The sequence below is a fragment of the Mustelus asterias genome, chromosome 2 (genome assembly GCF_964213995.1).
Source record: "Mustelus asterias chromosome 2, sMusAst1.hap1.1, whole genome shotgun sequence".
Lineage (NCBI taxonomy): Eukaryota > Metazoa > Chordata > Chondrichthyes > Carcharhiniformes > Triakidae > Mustelus > Mustelus asterias.
In genome coordinates this window covers 123808058-123825803 of record NC_135802.1, presented here as the reverse complement: position 1 = coordinate 123825803, position 17746 = coordinate 123808058, and the positions used below count along the sequence as shown (strand labels likewise).

The 17746-nt window shown below is 46.6% G+C and overlaps 1 protein-coding gene across 1 annotated transcript in view; it reads left to right on the top strand.

Annotated features, from left to right (window-relative positions):
• phactr1 (phosphatase and actin regulator 1) overlaps positions 1 to 17746 on the top strand; it is a 550549-nt gene that overhangs the window by 463864 nt on the left and 68939 nt on the right. The window contains exon 8 of the mRNA XM_078200644.1: positions 13633 to 13688. Within this exon, the coding sequence (XP_078056770.1) occupies positions 13633 to 13688 (56 nt within the window). The remainder of the gene's footprint in view (positions 1 to 13632; positions 13689 to 17746) is intronic.

Genomic DNA, 17746 nt, shown 5'->3' with positions numbered 1-17746 from the left:
ATATTGTTTTCCTCCACAGGTAAAGGCGAACCTCTCCTGGGAATCCGTGTGGAGTGGGATGGACCAGAATCTGTTTGCAACGTCTAGCACGGAGAAGATGCAGTGTTCGGGTCGTAGTCCGTTGAAAATGGTGGACGGACTCGCGACTATGGGATGTTCCTTTGGCGTTACTTTGTTTAGGGCAGTGTAGTCTATAGTCAGTCGGTAGCTTCCGTCTGGCTTACGGACTGGCCACATCGGGGAGTTGGTGTTGGATACTGTGTGTTTTAGGATACCCTGGGTGACCAAAGCCTGGACAATTTCCTCAGTGGCTTGTCGTGCCTCAGGCTTTATGGGGTATTGTTTGTGGGGAGTGTGGACCGGCCCTTGTATATGTAGGGGAGGGATCCTGATGAGGCCGCAGTCTTGTTTTCCTGCCGCCCAGACTTGGACAGTGATTGACATAGAAGCCCCACTACTCCCTCCCTTTTCCAATCCCGGGTTGCGTGGTATGGGCTCCTGCACGGACCGTAGCCACATTTTTATTGGGGACCCAGTATCCCTGGACCCCACTCTTATGTCCCTTCCTCGCGGTCCACAGCAGGCGCTTATTAAAAGCGTCCACCACTGCCCCCAGCTCCCCCAGAAGGTCTATCCCCAGGATCGTTCCCTCCTGGTTTGGGCATACCCAGAAGTGGACTGGGAGTAAAATGTTCTCGATCTCGAGTAGGACTGCCTCACTCTGATAGGCTGTGGTCCTATTTCCCCCTACCCCTACCACTACAATGGAACGGTGGGTCGTAGGAAGTGCCATATTGGTGAGGGATATCGAGGCCCCCGTATCTATTAATATCTTGCACCGCCGGTGCCCTAACGATGTGTTAACCCAGATACGGGGGTCGGCTCTCGGGGTGGGGGCCGACACAATTAGAACCATAGAACCATAGAAAATTACAGCTCAGAAACAGGCCTTTTGGCCCTTCTTGTCTGTGCTGAACCATTTTTTGCCAAGTCCCACTGACCTGCACTTGGACCATATCCCTCCACACCCCTCTCATCCATGAACCCGTCCAAGTTTTTCTTAAATGTTAAAAGTGGTAAAGCATTTACCACTTTATCCGGCAGCTCATTCCACACTCCCACCACTCTCTGCGTGAAGAAGCCCCCCCTAATATTCCCTTTAAACTTTTCTCCTTTCACCCTTAACCCATGCCCTCTGGTTTTTTCTCCCCTAGCCTCAGCGGAAAAAGCCTGCTTGCATTCACTCTATCCATACCCATCAAAATCTTATACACCTCTATCAAATCTCCCCTCAATCTTCTACGCTCCAGGGAATAAAGTCCCAACCTATTCAATCTCTCTCTGTAACTCAGCTTCTCAAGTCCCGGCAACATCCTTGTGAACCTTCTCTGCACTCTTTCAACCTTATTTACATCCTTCCTGTAACTAGGTGACCAAAACTGTACACAATACTCCAAATTTGGCCTCACCAATGCCTTATATAACCTGTGGTAATAACACTCCAACTTTTATACTCGATACTCCGATTTATAAAGGCCAATGTACCAAAGGCACTCTTTACGACCCTATCCACCTGTGACGTCACTTTTAGGGAATTCTCTACCTGTATTCCCAGATCCCTCTGTTCAACTGCACTCTTCAGAGTCCTACCATTTACCCTGTACGTTCTACTTTGGTTTGTCCTTCCAATGTGCAATATCTCACACTTGTCTGCGTTAAATTTCATTTGCCATTTTTTAGCCCATTTTTCCAGTTGGTCCAAATCCCTCTGCAAGCTTTGAAAACCTTCCTCACTGTCCACTACACCTCCAATCTTTGTATCATCAGCAAACTTGCTGATCCAATTTACCGCATTATCATCCAGATCATTGATATAGATGACAAACAACAATGGACCCAACACCGATCCCTGCGGCACACCACTAGTCACAGGCCTCCACTCAGAGAAGCAATCCCCCACAACCACTCTCTGGCTTCTTCCATTGATGTGGTGATGCCGGCGTTGGACTGGGGTAAGCACAGTAAGAAGTCTCACAACACCAGGTTAAAGTCCAACAGGTTTATTTGGTAGCAAATACCATAAGCTTTCGGAGCACAGCTCCTTCGTCAGATGGAGTGGATATCTGTTCTCAAACAGTGCAAACAGACACAGAAATCAAATTACAGAATACTGATTAGAATGCAAATCTCTACAGCCAGCCAGGCCTTAAATGTACAGACAATGTGGGTGGAGGGAGCATTCAACACAGGTTAAAGAGATGTGTATTGTCTCCAGACAGAACAGCTAGTGACATTCTGCAAGTCCAGGAGGCAAGCTGTGGGGGTTACTGATAATGTGACATAAATCCAACATCTCGGTTTAGGCTGTCCTCATGTGTGCGGAACTTGGCTATCAATTTCTGCTCAGCGACTTTGCGCTGTCGTGTGTCGTGAAGGCCGCCTTGGAGAACGCTTACCTGAAGATCCAAGGCTGAATGCCCGTGACTGCTGAAGTGCTCCCCCACAGGAAGAGAACAGTCTTGCCTGGTGATTGTCGAGCGGTGTTCATTCATCCTTTCTTGCAGCGTATCAGGTAGACAACGTTGGCCGAGTTGCAAGAGTAGGTACCGTGTACCTGGTAGATGGTGTTCTCACGTGAGATGATGGCATCCGTGTCGATGATCCGGCACGTCTTGCAGAGGTTGCTGTGGCAGGGTTGTGTGGTGTCGTGGTCACTGTTCTCCTGAAGGCTGGGTAGTTTGCTGCGGACAATGGTCTGTTTGAGGTTGCGTGGTTGTTTGAAGGCAAGAAGTGGGGGTGTGGGGATGGCCTTGGCGAGATGTTCGTCTTCATCAATGACATGTTGAAGGCTCCGGAGGAGATGCCGTAGCTTCTCCGCTCCAGGGAAGTACTGGACGACGAAGGGTACTCTGTCCACCGTGTCCCGTGTTTGTCTTCTAAGGAGGTCGGTGCGGTTTTTCGCTGTGGCGCGTCGGAACTGTTGATCGATGAGTCGAAGGCCATATCCTGTTCTTATGAGGGCATCTTTCAGCGTCTGGAGGTGTCTGTTGCGATCCTCCTCATCCGAGCAGATCCTGTGTATTCGGATGGCTTGTCCGGAGGGGATGGCTTCTTTTACGTGTTTAGGGTGGAAGCTGGAGAAGTGGAGCATCATGAGGTTATCCGTGGGCTTGCGGTACAGTGAGGTGCTGAGGTGACCGTCCTTAATGGAGATGCGTGTGTCCAAGAATGCAACCGATTCCGGAGAGTAGTCCATGGTGAGTCTGATGGTGGGATGGAACTTGTTGATGTCATCATATAGTTGTTTCAGTGATTGCTCACCATGACTCCAAAGGAAGAAAATGTCATCGATGTATCTAGTGTATAGCATCGGTTGAAGGTCCTGTGCGGTGAAGAAGTCTTGTTCGAACCTGTGCATGAAGATGTTGGCATATTGAGGTGCGAATTTTGTCCCCATGGCTGTTCCGTGTGTCTGGATGAAGAACTGGTTGTTGAAGGTGAAGATATTGTGGTCCAGGATGAAGCGGATGAGTTGTAAAATTGCATCTGGAAACTGGCAGTTGAGTACTGAGGCCGTTGCAGCAATGCCATCATCGTTGGGGATGCTGATGTAGAGTGCCGAGACATCCATTGTGACGAGGAGTGCTCCTGGTTCAACTGTTCCATGTGTGTTGAGTTTCTGTAGGAAGTCCGTAGTGTCGCGACAAAAGCTGGGGGTTCTTTGTACAATGGGTTTCAAGATGCCCTCGACATAGCCGGAGAGGTTCTCGCACAGGGTTCCGTTTCTGAAACGATGGGACTGCCGGGTGTGTTCGCCTTGTGTATTTTTGGGAGGCAGTAGAGATCTCCAACGCGTGGAGTACGTGGGATGAGAGCACGGAGGGTGCCCTGAAGGTCCGGATCAAAGGTTTTGATCAGAGTGTTGAGTTGACGGGTGTGTTCTTTGGTCGGATCTATGGGTAACTGTCTGTGGTGTTCCTCGTTGTTCAGTTGTCGGTACACTTCTTTGCAGTAATCCGTTCTGTTCAGTAAGACCATGGCCTCTCCTTTGTCTGCTGGTTTGATGACAATGTTGCGGTTGGTCTTGAGAGCGTGGATGGCGTTGCGTTGTGCTTGGGTGATGTTCAGTGCTGTCTTGTGAGTGCGGCTGATGAATTTGGTGTTGACGCACCTCCTGATGGCTTGGGCATACATGTCAAGTCGAGGGCAGCGGCCTTCCGGAGGAGTCCAATTCGACTCTTTCCTCTTTGGTTGCACTGCGGATCTCTCTGTCTGCTGTTCCGGTTCATTAGCTGTCTCATTGTGTTAGCTGTTGGCCTCTTGGGGTTTGTGGAAGAACTCCCGCAGCCTCATTCGCCTGATGAATTCCTCTGTGTCCGCTGCGAGACTGATGGGGTCTATTTTGGTAGTGGGGCAAAGGTTGAGCCCTCGGCTGAGGACTTCGATTTCATCTGGCTGAAGTGTGTAGTCCGATAGGTTGACAATGGACTTTCTTGCAGTGGTACTGTTTTCTACTGTGGTACCGGGGGAGGCTTGGTTGCTGCTGGTGGTGATGCCGAGTTTCTCAAGTTTCCTGTTCTTGGTGTGCATGTAGATGGTGTAGTTCCTTTGTCTCGTCTGCTTGGCAGAGTTTCGCAGCTGGTCTGCGTCCTGAGCACAAGTTGAGACTATGGATTCGATCTTGGTTTCCAGGCTGCGGCGTTTGCTGTAGAGTTGGTGTATGAGGTGTTTGAGGAGGGTGAGAGAGGTGCGACGGCAAAGTCTCTCAGCGTAGTCCGTGTTAAAGGTTGACCTGAGTGGGTTCGTGATCCGTAGTCCTTTCGGTATCTTGTCTGCTTTCTTGCATGTTTGTAGAAACTTGATGTCTGTGTCGATATGCGCGATCTTCTTGGAGATCCTCTCCACTTGGAGCCGGCAGTTTGCGGCGTCGATGGTAGTCATGATGTGGAGATGCCGGCGTTGGATGCCATCATCTCACGTGAGAACACCATCTACCAGGTACACGGTACCTACTCTTGCAACTCGGCCAACGTTGTCTACCTGATACGCTACAAGAAAGGATGTCCCGAGGCATGGTACATTGGGGAAACCCTGCAGACGCTACGACAACGGATGAATGAACACCGCTCGACAATCACCAGGCAAGACTGTTCTCTTCCTGTGGGGGAGCACTTCAGCAGTCACGGGCATTCAGCCTTGGATCTTCAGGTAAGTGTTCTCCAAGGCGGCCTTCATGACACATGACAGCGCAGAGTCGCTGAGCAGAAATTGATAGCCAAGTTCGGCACACATGAGGACGGCCTAAACCGGGATGTTGGATTTATGTCACATTATCAGTAACCCCCACAGCTTGCCTCCTGGACTTGCAGAATGTCACTAGCTGTTCTGTCTGGAGACAATACACATCTCTTTAACCTGTGTTGAATGCTCCCTCCACCCACATTGTCTGTACATTTAAGACCTGGCTGGCTGTAGAGATTTGCATTCTAATCAGTATTCTGTAATTTGATTTCTGTGTCTGTTTGCACTGTTTGAGAACAGATATCCACTCCATCTGACGAAGGAGCTGTGCTCCGAAAGCTTATGGTATTTGCTACCAAATAAACCTGTTGGACTTTAACCTGGTGTTGTGAGACTTCTTACTGTTCTTCCATTCAGCCAGTGTCTAATCCAATTTACTACCTCCCCATGTATACCTAGCGACTGAACCTTCCTAACTAACCTCCCATGAGGGACCTTGTCAAAGGCCTTGCTGAAATCCAGGTAGACAACATCCACCGCCTTCCCTTCATCCACTTTCCTGGTAACCTCCTCGAAAAACTCTAATAGATTGGTCAAACATGACCTACCACGCACAAAGCCATGTTGACTCTCCCTAATAAGTCCCTGTCTATCCAAATATTTGTAGATCCTATCCCTTATCACACCTTCCAATAACTTGCCCACCACCAACGTCAAACTTACTGGCCTATAATTTCCCGGATTTTTTTTGGAACCTTTTTTAAACAACGGAACAACATGAGCCACCCTCCAATCATCCGGCACCTCCCCTGTGAATACTGACATTTTAAATATGTCTGCCAGGGCCCCTGCAAATTCAACACTAGCTTCCCTCAAGGTCCGTGGGAATACCCTGTCTGGTCCTGGGGATTTATCCACTCTGAATTGCCTCAAGACAGCGAGCACCTCCTCCCCTTTAATCTGTAAAGGTTCCATGACCTCCCTACCAGTTTGCCCTATTTCCGTAGACTCCATGCCCGTTTCCTCAGTAAATACGGATGCAAAAAAACCATTTAGTATCTCCCCCATCTCTTTTGGTTCCATACACAGTCTACCACTCTGGTCTTCAAGAGGACCAATTTTATCCCTCACTATCCTTTTGCTCCTAACATACTTATAGAAGCTCTTTGGATTTTCCTTCACTCTGTCTGCCAAAGCAACCTCATGTCTTCTTTTAGCCCTCCTGATTTCCCTCTTAAGTAGCTTCTTGCACTTTTTATACTCCTCGAGCATCTGATCTGTTCCTTGCTGGTGGTCTTTTGTGGTTTTCAATTCATGTGGTCTTTTATGCCGCTAGGGTCTGTATAATGTCCAGCAACTGCTGGTGGCTGAGGTGTGCGGTATCGGAGACGACTTCGCCCTCCCTTGTGTCAGGGGTGCTTGCCGGGGTTTGGTCGTGTCTGAGGGGCGTTCTTTCCCTCCTTGGGAACTTCTTGCTACGACAGACTGACTCATTATCTCCAAATTTGCCGCAATTGCGGCATGTATGGGAGGGATGCCTGAGCTCGGCAATCTTTTTTATAATGGCCAGGTTCCCCACACCTGTAGCAGCTCCCTCTGTCAGTGCCCAGGGCGGATACCCCTACCCTGGCGCTTTGGATCTTCCTTTGTTGGTTGTCTACAGTAATGGCCCAGTTTTCTAGCTCATCAAAAGTGTTAACGTTCACCAGTCCGGTTTTTAGAACTGCTTGGTGTGCTGAGCTCAACCCGTCCCGATATAACTGGAGGAACGCGGGGTTCTGCCTATCTGCATCGGGCATTCCCCCATAGGCCATAAAAGCGTTGAATTTATGTCGCCCGTATTCCTGGGCTCCTTCCTCCTTCCCCTGCAGTACCCCTACGATTGCGTTCCAGCTCACGGGGATTTGCCCCACGGTTTGGGTGATATCATTTTTAAAATCCGCCAGAGCTTGGTCTTGCTCTCGGCGGTTCTCGTTCAGGTTCACGCACCAGGTCCCGTTCTGGTGTTCTACCTGGAGCCGGGTCCAATAATTTTCTGGCATTTTGGCTCTTACGAGCCCTGCTATGTCCCGATTGTGTAGATTGTGACACATTTGCATCTCCTTGAGCTTTTGCCAGAAGATTGCGTTGCTGTCTGGGCTGGAGGGTCGGGAGTTTGTCTGGTAGTTTCATTGTGTCTCCCGGGGTGAGAGATACATAGGTCATTTTTATCTGAGCCTGGGCAGGTTGCCCTCGCCCGTCTCCTCCTTGCCCCCCGGGGACGTATTCAATTTTGATGGGAGCTGCCATGGCGCTCTGTTCCCCCCGGTCGGGCATAGTGGACCTGTTTCGTCCACTAGACATTCCCAGTCGGAACACTCCTCACTCGGAGGTTCGCGTGAGAAGTTGGACAGAGCTGGCAGCACGGGGTTAGCAGCCATCACAGCGGTGTGTTGTCGCTGTGTGGCTTGCTCCTGCTTGCCTTGTACGTAATTGTGAATTCGTCCTGCAAGGGTGACATGGGCCTTTAATATTAGGATCCAGTCCTTGTCGTCCTTGTTCCTTTGCTCTTTTGCCCACCACTCTCGCTGGGTTTCAAGCCGGTCGTGGGGCTTCCACCCTGCCTTCATTATGTTTTTAATTAGGTTCTTGTTTTTACCTGCTAGATAGCAGGTGAGGGACCCTTCTGGTCCCCATTCGAAGGTGGTATCATTGCTATCCATGTCGGGTCTCTTAACTAGGACCAGTGGTATACTAATCCTGACTCTGGTGCTTCTCACGGATACTTGTGTGGGTATCTCTGATTGGGTTACCGATTTGGTGTTCCCACTGTCAGTGTGTTTAAACCTTCAGTGGCAACACGCAGAGCCCGGCCTGCGTGTAGCGGGGAGATTACCGCTCTCAGGGGCAGGTGAGCTCTGTACAGCCTCTCCGCAGGGACCGCAGCGTACGGAGAGACTATCGACTACAGGGGCCGGGGCCACTTCTCCGAACCAACTCTTAGCGCTAAGTCGACTCTCAGGGGCCCGCCGTTACCCTATCTCCTAGGCAACCACCCTCACCTGGGTGCGGACAGGCGTGTAGTTGACCACGGGTCAGAGTCTCCCCGGCGTGTAGTAGTTTTTTGCGCTACCAGAGGTCTCCTGCTTGTAGTGTTCGAGGCACTCACAGAGTCTACAGACTTAGTAGTGCCCGGACATGTAGCAAACTCCTCGCGGAATTTGCCCCAGTGGCCCAATCTTTCGCGCCTGCAGATGTCCTCCCGACTTGCAGCGCCCGGACGTGTACCGAACTCCGCGGAGTCCGATCCCAGTGGCCCTAACCTTGGACGTCCTCCCCGGCTTTATAACTACTAGTACATGTTTTGTCGGGTCCCCAGTGGGCAGTCGGTTTGTTGTCGGGTTCGTTGTCGGGAGTCAGTGTAATGCAAAAACAACACAATCAATCACAGTTCGCGACCCCGATCGCCCGCCCAAAGAGGAACTTGAACACTACTTTACCGCTGTACAGCTATCGAACGGCCTCTGTTCACAGGTTCAGATCGCGGCAGCCGTGAAACGCCGCTCAGACACTGGGAGGCGAATGTTACGTGGATTTAATAAAATGAGTAAAGATACTCACCCAGTGCCCAGAGACGATGTTCCAGCGACGGTCGCGATCCCAGACGAGCCCTCAGTTGTTAGCGCGAGTGGGCGAACACGACCACTTCGGACTCAGAGTCAGGTTCAACAGCGGTACAGCTTTATTAACGTCGACGGAGGTGCAATCAGGACATACAAACAGCACTGTCCCGAAAGCACTCTGAAAGCCCGCCGCAATGGGCTACAGTTATACTCGAACTTTGACACGTTGTATGATTCAAATGTTAATGTTTTGTTTACAGTTTGACTCTGACCATTCTGTTTGGATGTTTTAAGTACAGTATCGATGTTTAAGTATGGTATTCATTTCTGTCCGATGGGTTTATCAATGGTCTCGAATCTCCGGGGTTTCTTGAACAATGGGTGTTTGGCTGATCTCAGGAAGTCTTTTGAGGCCAAGAAGGCTTCCTTAGTTATGTTAATCCTCTCCTTAGGTGTTTCTATGGAGGCTTCCTGATATCACTTGATTAGGTCAGTGGTGCTGATTTGATTAGATGAGGGTGTACCTTTAATTTAGTTTCCTTTGGTGCCACCCTGTCTGGCTCCGTTTTGTGTGTTAGACCTTGTTTGCATTTTAAAAGCATGCCTTTTGCCTGCTTGTCTGGATCTGTCCCTTTTAATCTTTAATGGAGTGCAGTTTGGCCTGTTTCATATTATATATGTAACTTCATAAATTTGTTGTCCGCTAACAGGGAGTCCTCTGCAGGGGTAGTGATTGGGGAGGAAAGGGGAGGACTCTGCAGGGGTGCTGGTCAGAGAGGGAAGGGGGGATCTCTGCAGGGGTGATCGGGGAGTTAAGGGGAGACCTCTGCAAGGATAGTGATTGGGGAGGAAAGGGGAGAACTCTGCAGGGGTGGTGATCAGGGAGGGAAGGGGGCAATACTGCAGTGGTGGTGACTGGGGAGGGAACTCTGCAGGGATGATGACTGGGGAGGATAGGGAAACTCTGCAAGTGGTGGTGATTGGCTGGGAAGGGGGGAATTCTGCGGGGATGGTGATCGTGGAGGGAAGAGGGGAACTCTGCAGGGGTGGTTTTTGGGGATTGAGTTCCATTTGCCAATGATCAGCCCATCTATATTCTCCTGTAATCTAAGGCTACCTTCCTCATTATTTACCACCCTATCAATTTTTGTATCATCCACGCGCTTACTGATGAACCCTGCTACATTCTCGTCTGAATCATTTATATAAACCACACACTGCAAGGGTCCCAACATGGATCCCTGCAGAACCCCACAATCTTCCAGTCAGAAAAACACCCATTCACCATCACCCTCTGTTTCCTGCCACTCAGCCATCTCTGGAAACAATTTGTCACACTTCCTTGGATCCCATGGGCTCTTAACGTCACTATCAATCTCCCATATGGGCCCTTATCGAAAGCCTTGCTGAAGTACAAGTAGACTACATTAAATACGTTGCCCTCATTCTTAGAAAATGAACAATGGAAGGCAAAGAGAAGACGAAGGGGAGGAAAGCTGGACCCTGACAAGGCTGCATGAAAAGCTCCCAAACAAGGGAGTTAAAGGGATATCACACTTTTACTGTAAGATGATGGATGAAGACTCAAGTTGCAGTGAGTAGAGGTCCAGAAGTCCAAGTGGGGCATGGACACCTCACAGGTGGTGGCCTCTTGGGGCCATTGAATTAAATAAGAAGTCTCACAACACCATGTTAAAGTCCAACAGGTTTATTTGGAATTGCGAGCTTTTGGAGCGCTGCTCCTTCCTCAAGTGAGTTAAGGAACAGACTCATTCATGAGACTGCTAGCTTTTTTCTCCTCTGGATTGCTGACATCCTGCATGGTCTGGTGAAGACAGGTGGGCTGGAGAGAGTGATTTGAGTGTGTTGGACTGGTATTTAAATATGGCACCAGGACCTTTGAACTTGGTAGCTGATAGCGGGTGGACAAATCAGCTCACAGCCTACTAAGTGGCACAGAGGGGATGTTTGTGCATAATTAATTAGGTTCCAAGCACTAAATCTGGCGTGGGATCCCACTATTCCGGTTGGTGGGGCAGATGTCACTGGAGCTGGCCACCACTGCCCTTAGCGTCAAAATGGAAGAATTCTGCTCGTTGTTTTCAGTATCATGATCATCTGTTCTAATAAGTATGAACATTTCAATCCATGAGTAAGGACAAGAAAGAGGCATGTCTAGGAAGCTTTCCTCGGCTTGTGAACCAGATGTTGGGGATATTATCTCCTGTAAACTGGATCTGTGTACTCAACCCTTCTCTCCTATGGTGCAGCAGGTGGTTAAGCAGGTGGTCAACCCTTCTCGTGGTCACCTTGTTCATTTAAGGTCTAAGGTAAAGCTATGGCAATGTTCACATGCCGAACTAAAGTTTGGCAACTGAAAAGAACAAATAAAAGGCCATATACTCCAAAGTAATGGAAATCATCTTCAAGGCAATGAAAACAGACTCCCAATACAAGTTGTAAGAATAGAAGTCTTTCCCCCAGACAAGGAAGCAGGGGTCAGATCTCAGATTTTGAAGGATTTCTTATCCTTCATTTGTTTAGCCCCTCAAATCACACTTGTCTTTTTGTTTTGATGTCCATGGCAACCTCCACAAAGCCAAGGAAACTGCTAAGCTTTAATTAAAACTCAACTGAGTAAAAACAGCTCTTAATGAGATTTTGTGTATATTATAACTGTAAACATGCCTGTTCCACATTGGCTTCCTGTGCTCTAGTTAAAGGTAGAAGCCATTGGGTTGCTGCTGCTTCCCAATGCCCTGCAAGCCCTTTTAACCACCTCCTATTTGCAAGCCTTATTGCAGTTAAAACCTCTCTTCCTATCTCACTCTCTGTTCACTGCTCTCATTTCTCCATTCTCCTTTTCCTCAAATGCTTTGTGTCCAACCTCTCCATCTGTTTGTCTCTACTTCCCGGCATGCCTAATATAGGCATGAAGATATTACAATTTTTAAATTTATGTTTTGTTATAGCTATATCTTTCTGCTTCATCTTGGACAGCAGAGACATTAAAACTCAATGGACATCAGATAAATATGAAATGAATCTCATGGACTTTTCATTGCATCATGATGACTCCTCATTCCAAACACATATACCTTTGCTGTCTTAAACACTCAGGTCAGAATTTTACTGTCCCGCTTGCCACGGGAATCGGAGCGGGAAAGGGGCAGACCATGGAAAGGTCTGTTGACCTTGGGCAGGATTTTACGGTTTTGGGAGGCCGTAAAATCCCGCCTTCAGTGTGAAAGGCCACAAGACATGATGTTTACTGTCCTAACACACCCTTATTTGGAAAAGGACTTTGGACTTGTAACAGGTCACATGGGCAAGGTATGTTTGTCACCTACTTTTAAAGCTAACAGGAGATGCTATTCTGAGACAGAAACGCTAGGACAGATACCATCAAATCATCTGCAAGACAATTATGCAGCCAGGGTAAAACAGCTATCTTGAAAGTGAGAGAACTATTTTTAAGTTCACCTGGTAGTTTACCTCCTGGCAATTCAATTACAAGAAGCATTGTAACTTACTGAGAATGCTCAGCTATTTGCAAGATTTCCATTCCAACTAAGTCATTAATTTCTCTAAGAAAGGACAAGCCTGTTACAAAAGAGACTGGAGCCATTTCAAATTGTATTGAATTCTTATTGATTTGTTCATTCTAATCTACATGCATGTTGTAATAACTCCACGGAGGCGGAAGTCCCATCACCAAGTTACTTTATTTATACTATACATCTGTACACAGCCAGCTCTCCAGTTGCTCCCTGCTGAATGCAGGCTGGGAGTCTGACACACCTGCTTTAAATAGGGAGCATAAGGCTCCCTGATTTAACCATCATTTAGGACTCATCAGGTAGTTCATACTCTAGCAAGCCAACCTCATTAGCCTGGCTGAAGTCATCACATGTGTGATAGTGTGAATGAGCTATCGCATTTAAACCTCCGGGGAAAGTATGTGATGATAAATAATCTTGTTTTTAAATTCACAAAGGATTGCTGCTGAAATTGATTGAATTGGAACAAATCACTCCGAAGATAAGAAGACCTACTAACTTCACATATAAAAACACTTTGATCATGGATAGCAATAAAACACTATTCTGTCCATGTCACTCATTGCTACCTTCTCAATTGGCCTGTCCCTTTTGTTAACAGGATCTGATAAATGCCAGTTGTGAATTGATAGATCCATAAATATGACAACAATGAAAATTGGAAATTCCTCATATACTGGCTACTGACTGCACTTTTTCAGTATTTGGACACTTAATCAAGAGTCATGACTATTTTGCAAGTTTCAAATTCTCTTCAGAGCAAATCGCTCAATAGGACTTTCAACTCAGTGTGACAGAATTAGATAAATAAAAACATGAATTTTTTTTGGTAGATATAAGAACCTACTTTTCATCATGTCATCAACATTATAAGTAGCGTTTGGGGGGCATACAACATCAGGCAGTTTCATACAAATGATCAGGCTCAGAAAAACCTGAAAGCAGGCGTGGGAGAAAGGAAATATGCGAAGTGAAATGCTTTCCAGATGCTTTTTGCATAATGCAATGATAGGATGCAACCACGCATGACTTCCTTCAGATCAAAAAATATTGTTTGCAACAAGGATTTCAGTCCAGGTGCTGCATTAGGCATTCTGGGTTGAAGTGGCAGAGGTCTTCAACAGCCACTTGCACTCATACAAGTTCCAACATGGGATAATGACAATGTTGTAGCAAACACGGCTGTAAAGAAACATGGTGAAGAGACTGATCCTGATCTTTTTACACAGGCGATTAAGTCAGAGGCCAACTGCAGAGGAACTGGAACAAAGAAACATTCTGAAACGTAAGTAATGATACGACTTTATCATTCCTCCTTGTCAGAACAAAAGCCAGACTCTGAATGCGGTGGAAAAAAGTGTCAACTGCTGTTCTTCACTGTTTAATAACTAACTAAACGGAAAAGTGGTTTGAATTTCTGTTGCTGTAAAGACTTTTACTTTACCTATAATATCTATCTAGTACTCTAATCTGTTTTGTTCTCTATTATTCAATGACTTTCACATCAATGAGAAATTTGGCATTCTATGTACTGCAGTAGGACCTCCAAAAAGTTGATGAAGCAATACCTTACTTATCAGAATTGATGTACTCAGTTGGTGAGAATATTCTTCCGCTTGCTGCACATCTCAAACTGTGCCCATACAGAAAATCATGGTTTCTCTTTGTATGGTTCATGGGTAAGGCAATCCAGTACTAGCTTCCATTCTGAAACAAACATTTTAAATTTTTATTTCTAATTTCATTACTCTTTGAATCTTTGAAGTATTTTATTAAAGGAATAATAGTTGATGGGCTTTAGTAAAAGCTAAAAAGCAATATCACATGTTTTGTAAATCACAGATGTTTAATAGTTAGACTGCAAGCAATAGACCCAGATTAAACTGTCAACATAAACTGCGTACTTATCCAATGTGAATTCAACTACCTGCTTAGGTAGTCTATAAGCTAGTCTATAAGTGATTGGGGAGCCAAGCATACATTTTATGTGCTGAAATGTTTCTTGAAAATAAATCATCCAATTTACCTTTAAATGCCGCATTCTTTGAGCTCAGTTAACAGTGGGTAATTTTACAACATGGAGTGCTACTGAACCACACAGAGTTGACTAAATTCCTCTGCCTAGGTTGAGTTGACTGATTCCATCTTTGTAAAGTCCTGCAATTAGCTTTGGTGTACCTGGGTTAAGGATCAGGAAAATCAGACTAGTTATCCCACTTCTGACAGCATCCCCTTCCAGTGCTCAAATCCCCTGACTTTGTTCATGGGATTTGAGCACTGGTGACAAGCCAACATTTACTGCCCATTCGAATTGCCTTTGAGGAAGTAGTGGTGAACCGACTTCTTGAACAGCTGCTGTGCAGTTGCAGCGAGAGAGCTGTTAAGTAGGGAGTTCCAGGATTTTAACCCAGCGATGATGAAGAAATTATATATTTCCAAGTCAGGATAATGTGTGACCTGGAGGTGAACATGCAGCTGGCAGTCTTTTCACAAGCTTGCTGCCCTTGTTCTACTGGGTGGCAATTGTTGTGGATTTTCAAGATACATTTTGGAAAGCAGATACATACTTGTGTATGTCGAACAAGAAATTATCATGCTCAGTTGCGACTCCACATCATTAGAGATAGAAGAGAACTCAACTTTTACTCTGAAACCAAGAATGTTTTTATGTATGAAAGACTACAAGGTGAGGAAGCAGCAGGAAGCTTGAGTTTTCTTGAGTTTTACACTAAGGAACATGTAGCATGTAACTTTGCTGGTGCAGTGGATCAATAAGCTCTCCACTTGTCTCTGGGACCTAAGTTCATGACCCGTGAAGATTGCTGAGTGAAGTTCTCCTCTGTGTCATCTGCAAAGATAGAACATAGAACATTACAGCGCAGTACAGGCCCTTCGGCCCTCGATGTTGCGCAGACCAGTGAAAGCAATCTAAAGCCCCTCTAATCTACACTATTCCAATATCATCCATATGTTTATCCAATAACCATTTGAATGCTCTTAATGTTGACGAGTCCACTACTGCTGCAGGCAGGGCATTCCACGCCCTTACTACTCTCTGAGTAAAGAACCTACCTCTAACATCTGTCCTATATGTCTCACCCCTCAATTTAAAGCTATGTCCCCTCGTGTTAGCCATCACCATCCGAGGAAAAAGGCTCTCACTATCCACCCTATCTAATCCTCTGATCATCTTGTATGCCTCTATTAAGTCACCTCTTAACCTTCTTCTCTCTAACGAAAACAACTTCAAGCCCCTCAGCCTTTCCTCATACGATTTTCCCACCATACCAGGCAACATCCTGGTAAATCTCCTCTGCACCCTTTCCAACACTTCCACATCCTTCCTATAATGCGGCGACCAGAACTGTATGCAATACTCCAAGATCAAAGTCTCTGAATATTCTTCAGACAACTTGAGATTTGCCTTCTTTGTCACCCATGCTGCCTGGCAGATCTGATCTCCGATCATCTATTCAAAATCTGCTGAGTTACAGGACACTTTCAGGTCTGGAATTCAACAAGCTGTTTGAAATAACAACATAAAATGTAGGGAATATTCAGCTAGTCAGGCAGCATACTGAGTATTTTCAACACCACTCAGAAGGAACCTGGGGACCAATTCAGTACAGTCCCACTCCTATGTCTGAAGACGGAATGGTGGTAAGTGGCAGAATAGCAATAAGTGGAAGAGATTGGTAACAAGAACCAAAAGAGTCTATGGGTGAGATCCTAAATGCATATTTCTCATCAGTATTTACTGCTGAGAAAAGCATAGATGTTAGGGAACTTGGGAAATAAATAATGATGTCCTGAGGAGTGTATATATTACAGAGAAAGAGGTGCCGGAAATCTTAAAGCGCATCAAGGTAGATAAATCCCCGGGACCTGATGAAAAGTATCCCAGGACATTGTGGGAGGCTAGGGAGAAAATTGCGGGTCCCCTAGCCGAAATATTTGAATCATCGATATTCACAGGTCAGGTGCCTGAAGATTGGAGAGTGGCAAATGTTGGGCCTTTGTTTAAAAAGGGCTGCAGGGAAAAGCCTGGGAACTACAGGCCAGTGAGCCTCACATCTGTGGTGGGTAAGTTGTTGGAAGGTATTTTGAGAGACAGGATCTACAGGCATTTAGAGACGCAAGTACTGACTAGGGACAGTCAGCATGGCTTTGTGAGTGGAAAATCATGTCTGACAAATTTGATTGAGTTTTTGGAAGGGGTAACCAAGAAGGTAGATGAGGGCAGTGCAGTTGATGTTATGCATGGACTTTAGCAATTAGCAAGGCCTTTGATAAAGTACTGCATGGTAGGTTGCTGAATAAGGTTAAATCTCACGGGATCCAGAGGTATCTAAATGGCTACAAAATTGGTTTCTTGACAGAAGCCAGAGGGTGGTTGTAGAGGGTTGTTTTTCAAACTGGAGGCCTGTGACCAGCGGTGTGCCTCAGGGATCAGTGCTGGGTCCACTGTCATTTGTCATTTATATTAATGATTTGGATGAGAATATAGGAGGCATGGTTAGTATGTTTGCAGATGACGGCACGGTAGCACAGTGGTTAGCACTGCTGCTTCACAGCTCCAGGGACCTGGGTTCGATTCCCGGCTTGGGTCACTGTCTGTGTGGAGTTTGCACATTCTCCTTGTGTCTGCGTGGGTTTCCTCCGGGTGATCCGGTTTCCTCCCACAGTCCAAAGATGTGCGGGTTAGGTTGATTGGCCATGCTAAAATTGCCCCTTAGCGTCCTGGGATGCGTAGATTAGAGGGGTTAGCGGGTAAAATATGTAGTGATATGGGGGTTGGGCCTGGGTGGGATTGTGGTCGGTGCAGACCCGATGGGCCGAATGGCCTCTTTCTGTACTGTAGGGTTTCTATGATTCTATGACACCAAGATTGGTGTCATAGTGGACAGTGAAGAAAGTTATCTCCGATTGCAATGGATTCTTGATCAATTGGGCGAATGGGCTGACGAATGACAAATGGAGTTTAATTTAGGCAAATGCGAGGTAATGCATTTTGGTAGATTGAACCAGGGCAGGACTTACTCAATTACTGGTAGGGCGTTGAGGAGAGTTACAGAACAAAGAGATTGAGGGGTACATGTTCATAGCTCCTCGAAAGTGGAGTCACAGGTGGACAGAGTGGTGAAGAAGGCATTCGGCATGCTTGGTTTCATCGGTCAGAACATTGAATGCAGGAGTTGGGATGTCTTGTTGAAGTTGTACAAGACATTGGTAAGGCCACACTTGGAATACTGTGTACAGTTCTGGTCAACCTATTATAGAAAGGATATTATTAAACCAGAAAGAGTGCAGAAAAGATTTACTAGGATGCTACCAGGACTTGAT